The sequence below is a fragment of the Topomyia yanbarensis genome, chromosome 2 (genome assembly GCF_030247195.1).
Source record: "Topomyia yanbarensis strain Yona2022 chromosome 2, ASM3024719v1, whole genome shotgun sequence".
Lineage (NCBI taxonomy): Eukaryota > Metazoa > Arthropoda > Insecta > Diptera > Culicidae > Topomyia > Topomyia yanbarensis.
The window spans coordinates 116818402-116826741 of NC_080671.1; the positions used below are offsets into that span (position 1 = coordinate 116818402).

Genomic DNA, 8340 nt, shown 5'->3' on the forward strand with positions numbered 1-8340 from the left:
TACAAGCATTACAACGAATAACAAAAAGTCATTCATTCGTCTCAAAAAGCGAGCTGGAAAAAGAGTGGAAATGAGTGATCGGAAACTAAAATCTCCACGCAAACGTCGTTCACGTGGACGACAGCGGAAACGCCACTCAATACCATCGAAAGCTGCCAGGCTGGCGCAACCCGTTGCAATACCAACAGCTGCACAGGAGCCAGAACCAGCTACGGTAGGAAAACCTAAACCCAAGTTAAATCCCGACTTCATCCGAGAGGAACAGGAAATAAAAGATTCACTGGAACGACTGAAAATCGATGCAGATGCCACTAAAGTAGATGACTACGACCGGGAGATTCTATTTTTCATTGATTCCATCCAGGAAGTGTTCTACGATGCACAGGAAAGATTTTTCCACGGAGCTTTAGGCACAGAGCACGAGTCCGTCACGCATGAGAAATCACCCTCGATCCAATCGGCATCTAATGAACACGAATCACCTGCACATCTGGCGTCTTCCTACATTCAAACCGACGAAGATCCTGTGCTCGAACGCTATCGGTTGAAAAAGTTAACATTTGATGACGACACACTGTTGTTCGTGCCAGCCAAAACTATATCCAATGTACGAGGGATCCTCGAACAAGTAACGACCAGTTCCGATGGCAATGGAAGCGAGAATCCCATCCCAGCCCCACCGAAGCCAGTCCTTGACAAAGCGAATGAAGCGCGCTTGATAAATCGATTTATTGAGGAAGAACAGGAAGAATGGTTCGATGCCAGTGGAGATTTGGTTCAATTGCAAACCTTTGTGACGGAAAAACGAGTCAAAGGCATTTGTGGAAAGAAATTCAATCCATACTACGTGGAACCGATTCCGATGTGGCTAGCGAGAGAACAGCTGCCCGTGGAAAGAACCGTAAAGGTGCTGATTGGGAAACTTCAATTCGAGGATCATCCCTCGTTTGGGGAAATTGTGAAAATGAGGCTGAAATTGGAGCAAGCCTACAAACAGTATTACAAGATCAGAAAACTACAAATGGCCAGCACTTTACAGGGGGAATTGGACAAAATAAGATGCAAGGCAGACAATGGTGGTGAGAGAGGACTGTCATTTCTAATTCAGCGGAGAGACCTGCGTAAACTGTTTTACAAAGAAGCGAAAGCTGAGCGACAGCTTGAAAAGCAGATTGTGGAAATTTGGAAGGAACTTAAGGTAAGTTTGAATAACATTTCTTAAGCATTTATTTCGTACCAAGCGGATTGGTTAGTTGAAAAGTTTTAGTAAAAATGTAACACCCAGAATTGCACAATAGTGATGCGATTGCATTTTTTGAATAGTGTGTTTGGAAGTATTATCGTTACAGTTGAACACTGGAAAATACAACCAGCGACCAAAAAATTCTGGCACATGATGAGTCATCTTTGGACTAGAAAAATTTGGTTCCTTTTTTCACCGAATAAAGGGCGCCAAATTTAATTTTTAAAGAGAGATAAAATACGAAGATGTTCTCTAGAATAACTGGAACAAGTTTTGTTCTACAACTTTATAGAAGACACCTAATTTATATCTCTCTCCGCTGTTAGTTAGTTGGCGTGCTCCATGTGGAGAAACTATTCAGTTGAATTTATTTGGCCAAAAATAAAACTTCATGGCAATCGACTATTGGCTCTCCACCATGTGCTGTTAGGCCCCATTAGAATCTAATTCAGACATCACTTCATTAAAAGTTGAATGGATATGCAGTCTTTGACAAAGTTGTAGGCAATCAAATTATCTATCTTATTTTCAGCGATAAACTAGTGCCGCCTAGTGGTGAAAACGCAAGTTAGTGTGCTTTCTCCATGTGAATTATCGAAAAATACCATAGTACCCTCAAAAACGTAGGTCCGATTTGGTGCAAATTCGGAGCGCACACTCCTGGTGGGACTAGGAATCGACTTAGTTATGGCCCGGTGGGTTTTTTTGCTTGTCACTCTAACAGATATTAAGGATATACTCAAATATAATACAGAATGTACAGGTTTTTTCCAAAGTTACTCTCTGTTACACTTGCATGTGGATCATTCCACCTCAGATTAACAACCAAAATTGTAATTCCTTCTTGCATTATTTAGTTAAAAATAATTGACACGCATTTTTTGTTTTGGCTGAATATGAATTTTTCCAAGTTATTAACTTTTGAACCTTCGAAATTTATAAAATTGAACTTTTTCGAATCACTGATGATAACTCGGAAACTATCCGATATATAAAAAAATAAATAAAAAAGTAACGTTTTCAGATGGACTTATGGCAAAAATTTACAAACAAATATTTGCTATACAGTCGTGGATTCGTAGGTTGGTTGTTTTTTAACTGGACCGCTTTTTAGTTGTATTGTGCCTTGCAGGATAATCGCTCGATATGCGATTATATGAAAGCTCAATTTATAGGCAGCTTTTTCCTTGAAGCTTTCGAAAAGCACACAGCTGGCAGAAAAATAAAACTCCACTGAAATCTGCTTGCGGATCAACTGCGGCTATATTTGATGCGCCTTTCAGACGCCCGCAATGTAAGATTTTATTATAAGCGCGACAATATTGTATAGCGTACATGAGCGTAATTTTCTTTCTTTTTTATAAGACTGGCCCAACTGAAAGCCTGTATTTAGGTTGCTAGGACCGAAGGTTGTGATTTCCCAGCGTGACTGATTCATGATCGCGTTAACATAGGGATTTGTGGGTTGGCGCTGGAGACCGCGTTTCTAAATTTGTAAGTGCTAAAAAGTTCACCCAATAACCAGGAAGTTTTAATATGTATGAGATATCGTGCGTAGGCGTGCGAGGATGATCGCGAAGGATTCGAGCGACTTTTTTTTAACGTGTTCGATCGCGTGGGAGTTTGTATCAAAAATAAACTCAAAATAAAATTAAAAAACACTTGTGCATTAACAATAGCTCGTAGAAACATGCTTCAATGCTCCCTGACTTCTACTGATATATTGATTTCTTCCACCAGGACAAAAAATCCGACCACGGTTACACAATGACCATTACCAGCGAGGAGGTTAATCAGGACGATGATAACACACAGTGGAATGAGCGGTTTATCGCAGAGCTCGAAGAAACGCTAGAGGAAGAACAGCAGCTTTATGTCAAAGACAAACAGGACTACAAAACGTACCTACGCGAACTGGAGCAAAACCTCGACGAAGGTGAAGTAATAGCTGTAAACAAGCCGAAAAAACCCGATTTGAATCGCATCAAGCATGAGTTTAAAAAGTCGTTCATCGAATCGTTTCGCACTCCTGGCGAACCTAAAGTTGATTTGGTACTTCAAAAGGATTCCGAAAGCCACAATGAAATACATCTAAACAAGGAAGTACGGTTTAAGGTTAAATTCTACATTGATGATAATCATGTCGCATCCACTAAAGCTCACCACTTTCAAAGTGGATTTTTAGTGGACTTCAATACCTCTTTTTCGGTCAAGTTGACCACCAAAGTTCCAGAAAAAATGAAAATAGAATTGTACGAAAAAAATCGCCTGAATATCAAAACCAAACTGATGGACGCTTCCATACCGCTACCAAACTCTAACCAACTATTTGAATATGAAGATTACGTACCGTATGAATTTTCCTCAAGAAAGCCAAGTAGATTGAACGAATACCGGAGCGGTAAAATTGAATTGAAAGTAGGGTGGTTAGAACGACTAGAATCCAGTGCTTCAAGTCCTTCGAGAAGAAAAAATATTCCAAAGCGGGCTCATCTTTCCAAAGAGCTGATCGACAAATGGTTCGACGAACAGGCCCTTAATCCGAAGGATTCCGACGCAGAAGAACTAGTGAAAGCATTGGAAAAACGAAAGGTCGGTAATAATTTGGATGATGAGAAAGAAGACCTCCCGGAAAAAGACGATCATTTCATGTTCAACGAAGATCTTTTGGCATTTTGTTCGGAGGAAGAAATCAACGGCAATGAACGATTGAACATGTTGTGCCAAAGATTTCATAACAATCTGAAATATAAAAATATCAAGTTCATACCACAAATCGAGCGGGAGGTTGAAGTTCCCGACGAAATAAAGATAATTGATGAAGTCTTGGGCACGGACCCTATCGATCTGCAGAGGCATCGAGGGAAAAAGTACCTCAAGAAGGTCTACGATACGATCACTAACCATTGCAACGTACTTAATCAGGATAAAATTGACGATAACCTACTGATTGGTGATCAGATTCCGACCTTTGGTTCACTGAGTTTAGCGTTCTTTGAAATTTTTGGTCCCAGGAGACCGTTGAAGCCCTCAAGACGTTCACCCATGAGCAGAGCTTCGATCCGAATATCCGATGTGAATCAGTTCAAAATTGTGGTCACCGTTGTACGGGCATTCGGAATTCCAATGAGATCAGATGATCATCATGTTTCTTCAGCTGGACGAAGAAATAGTAACCTCTCGTCGAACAAGTTTTGTATGCTAGAATAACGGTATAAGTGAATTGTAATTTATTTACGAAGCTGTTTACACTTTCAGCAATCCGAACGTCGAACGTGCGACCATACATCACGATTTCAATCAAGGATAAAATTCTGCGCACTTCAACTGCGGACGGAACGAATCCCACGTGGAACGAGCAACTGTCAATTCCGTTGGATGCTACCAGCGAGCAGATTCGAAGGTTTTTGAACATCGATCTGTACGACGAGTTTATGGAAGATTTGCTCGAAGATGATCGTGCAAGACCAACGGAGGTTTATCAGAGAATCTCCAGTAAATGGCTCGGGCAGCTCAGGATTCCGATCAGTACGATCTATCTGAACCAGAGGGTAAGCGAGGGCAGTTTTCATTGATCATGCCATTGTTAACGATTGATATGGACATTTCTCAACAAGCGCAATTCTGAGAACTCTTCTGATGTGGCTCTGGCGTAACTAATTGTGAGCCAACCATATTTTTTTTTCGATGGGGTTTAATTTATAAAACTTCCTGATAATAGAGCAAGTTCTATTGAAATGCGATTCAAGTCCGTTTATTCCGAGGATTATTACATTATTTTTATTCCGTATTCCCTAACTAATAAAAATATAAAAAGTGAAGTTTCTAGGTTACATACATTCCTTACCAGACAGGTTAAACTGTTTCGAAGAACTCTGACGCGCTTTGATTAATTTTAAAGATTTTGAATAATTTGTGGAACCTTTTGTTCCACCAGCAGAGGCCCTCGATAGTATTCAAAATATACTCTTACACTGATAACTATTCAATTCCTCACCCGTATTTTATATATCCTTGTATCTTTCCGCCCTAGATTGAGGGAACGTTCGAAATCAAAACCCCACTGCTTCTGTTCGGATACACGCGCAGCAACGACGAATCACCTGAATACACCTCGATGCTAACCGGATCTAATCTGCCGGATATGCGAGAGTTAGCTCACATCTCCTTGTTTATAAGTCTGGAACCGAATGTGGAGATTTCCAAGTTTGAAACCAACGGACTGGAGTGTGTGGAGCTGCAGCAGACTATGGCACGTGTTTACCATTGGTTCGAGGAGTACCGCAGTGAGTTTCCAACGAGGGCGATGCTACCGCTAGCAACGTTGCTTAGTGGCAAAAGGGTCTGCGTTACAAGACTGCTTGGTCCAATCAACGTTCCCTTTGTGATCGATGAAAACGTGGAGCGAATGATAAGGCGATATGTTTCCCTAATTCCTGTTCATTACAACACGGACGCATGTTCGCAACTTGGCGGAATTTGGGCAACTAACCGAGTAATGTTTAATCTGTTCCAATGATAGACAATATTTATGAAACCATGCTTTTTGTTTTCAGGAAATCATGAATATGATGTGCGCTTCACCGAAGGATTTAGGTGTTTTATTGTCTTGTTTTTACATTTTTTTGGAGTACGATGTATATCTTATCTTAGGACACAGTCTTCTAACAGGCGATAGTACTTTTGTCCTTATACGTGAGAACAACGATTTCTACATTGTCGATCCTACCAGCGGTAAAAAATACTCCAGTTCCGACACGTACTGTCCTTTGAGTAGAATTTACTACATTGTCAATCAGGACAACGTGTGGGGAAATATTCAGAAAGAGAACCGAGTATTCCTGACGCAGCTAGATGTGAACAAATCAGCCTACTGGAGACCGCTATTCAACCGATCTCATGAAGCTCCCACCGGTTGTATTCACGATGGAATTTACGTGTACAAAAATGCACTAAATGTACGCGATTTGCAAAAAACCATTGAAAAAAAGATTGTTAAGAAGATCGCAATTTGGAGAACGCACCGTAAAACCATCTGGAACCGGTTAGTTGATAAAATTACCAATATAGCATATGCCATAGCAAAAGAAAATAATACACAATAACTATGTTCTTATTTCAGCTATATTAGTGACCAACTTGCATACGCCCTTCCCAGCTTTGAGTCGGACACTTGTCTGGAAACAAATGCGAATCACAATCTGGAACTATTCAGTCAGCTGTTTTCATCCTACAAAATCAACGGATTTCCGATTAATTTGCCGTACACAAACCTTTCCTCAATAGTGGCCCAAATCAAAAGCACAGGCATTCATCTTAATTCCGAAAACAAGGTGGAATTTGCGCTAGGAGTCTACATAAAAGATTACCCTAACAATATCTACTCGGTATGGATATTTTTAATCTCACTGTCGATTAAGATTTGAAAACAAAAAATATCTTTAGCCATTAATTGAATACACACATTAACGACAAAAAGGTAAAATTTATTACATTCAGCCTTTGAGTTCCCCACAAGCGACAATCATTACTTTTTGGTTAACTTTTCCTGCTTTCGAGCCACATCTTTCCATTTTGCGAACTACATCTGCTCCACTGATCACGTTTCCGAACACAACGTGTTTACTATCTAGCCAATCGGTTCTAAAAATATACCGTTAAAATTGACGGTGTGAATAATACATATGTGGCATCTAAACTTACTTTTCTGTGCATATGAAAAACTGGGAACCATTCGTATTAGGACCGGAATTAGCCATCGACAGTACTCCAAACCCAGTGTGTTTCAAAATAAAGTTTTCATCGGCAAACTTTTTCCCGTATATAGATTTTCCGCCAGTACCATTGTTTGCAGTAAAATCCCCACCTTGGCACATCTAAAAGAAAAAAAATGCATTTATATTAGATGCACAATTAGAACACAAAAAACTCACAAACTCCGGAATAATCCTATGAAACGTAGACCCCTTATAGCCAAAACCTTGCTCACCAGTACACAGTGCTCGAAAATTTTCCGCCGTCTTCGGCACAATATCTGCCCTGAGGGACATTATAATCCTTCCCACGTCATTGCTGCCTATTCGAATATCGAAGTACACCTGCGGATTTCGTTTTTTCTCTTCCGGTGCTTTCGCTTCCTTCGGCTGTGTGTCTTCAGTCGCGCCATCCTCCCCGTTCTCTTGATTCTGTAGCGTTGCACCAGCATGCTGCTGCAACCAGGCATCCTCCGCCCAAACCGGCTTGTTGCTGCCCTCCTTAATCCGCTGTGGTTTCGCCACGTTCACCCGTATCGTTCGACCGCACAGTTCTGAATCGTTCATGTTGTCTACGGCGGCGGCAGCATCTTCGGCACTCTCGAACTCAATAAACGCAAATCCGCGGTGCTTCTGTGATTCGTAATCAACCGGCATCTGAATGTCGACCAGATCGCCAAACGGAATAAAGGCATCGTTTATTAACTTTTCGGTTACCTCATCCGATAAGCCACCCACGTACACAGTCCGTTTATCATTAGCCATTGGCCACTTTTAATTCAGCAAGTGACTTGGAATCGCTTTCAACACGAACAAGAAATAAAACGTCCCAGATTGAAACAACAAAATTTAATTACCAAATTACAAACATTAAAACAAAATAAACAAAACTAAGATGGTGTTACATTGTGCGGAATACCTTCTTAATTTTAAGCATATTGTGCAGCGTTGCCAACTTTCAAGATTTATTTGAATTGGCCAATTTATTCACTAGATGAAAAACGGTTTTCGCCTAGGTTTTAATCAATTCACTTCACCCAAATTTTAAAAAAATCCCAAAAAAAGTGTTTTTTTTCACGCTGAAACCCTTAACAAACGTCCTACACTGATTCACTTTGTTCGATTTTTTGTTGAATGTAGGACCAGTTTTTTGTATTAATTAATTTTCACGATGAAATCATCAGAAATTAAACATCACTTTCATGTTCGTTTCATATTAAAATGCAAAACAAGTAATTTTCCTTTCAATTTCACATGGAAATTCATTTAGATGTATTACATGTGGTCTTTCAAATTATTATCAAACCAATTCCACGTGAATATGACATATTTTTACATTGAATG

At 40.1% G+C, this 8340-nt stretch overlaps 2 protein-coding genes across 2 annotated transcripts; one reads left to right on the top strand and one right to left on the bottom strand.

Annotated features, from left to right (window-relative positions):
* Window positions 1-6700, top strand: LOC131679287 (coiled-coil and C2 domain-containing protein 2A-like). Its single transcript, XM_058959991.1, has 6 exons — window positions 1-1198; window positions 2984-4439; window positions 4502-4794; window positions 5277-5738; window positions 5800-6287; window positions 6366-6700. Exons 1-6 carry the CDS (start codon window positions 71-73, stop codon window positions 6667-6669), a joined length of 4131 nt encoding a protein of 1376 aa, XP_058815974.1. The 5' UTR covers window positions 1-70; the 3' UTR covers window positions 6670-6700.
* Window positions 6701-6708: 8 nt separating this feature from the next.
* Window positions 6709-7877, bottom strand: LOC131679288 (peptidyl-prolyl cis-trans isomerase E). Its single transcript, XM_058959992.1, has 3 exons — window positions 7177-7877; window positions 6947-7119; window positions 6709-6886 (listed from the first exon to the last, which is right to left on the bottom strand). Exons 1-3 carry the CDS (start codon window positions 7759-7761, stop codon window positions 6739-6741), a joined length of 906 nt encoding a protein of 301 aa, XP_058815975.1. The 5' UTR covers window positions 7762-7877; the 3' UTR covers window positions 6709-6738.
* Between the last annotated feature and the right edge of the window lie 463 nt (window positions 7878-8340).

Bases quoted from the DNA above. Each gene is read 5' to 3' on its own strand.
- LOC131679287 (XM_058959991.1), top strand. From the start codon at position 71: ATGAGTGATCGGAAACTAAAATCTCCACGCAAACGTCGTTCACGTGGA. The intron at 1,199-2,983 runs GTAAGTTTGAAT...TTCTTCCACCAG, and splicing joins AAATTTGGAAGGAACTTAAG to GACAAAAAATCCGACCACGG. The intron at 5,739-5,799 runs GTAATGTTTAAT...TTTTGTTTTCAG, and splicing joins GAATTTGGGCAACTAACCGA to GAAATCATGAATATGATGTG.
- LOC131679288 (XM_058959992.1), bottom strand. From the start codon at position 7,761: ATGGCTAATGATAAACGGACTGTGTACGTGGGTGGCTTATCGGATGAG. The intron at 7,120-7,176 runs GTGAGTTTTTTG...TTTTTCTTTTAG, and splicing joins ATAGGATTATTCCGGAGTTT to ATGTGCCAAGGTGGGGATTT. The intron at 6,887-6,946 runs GTAAGTTTAGAT...GTATATTTTTAG, and splicing joins TTTTTCATATGCACAGAAAA to AACCGATTGGCTAGATAGTA.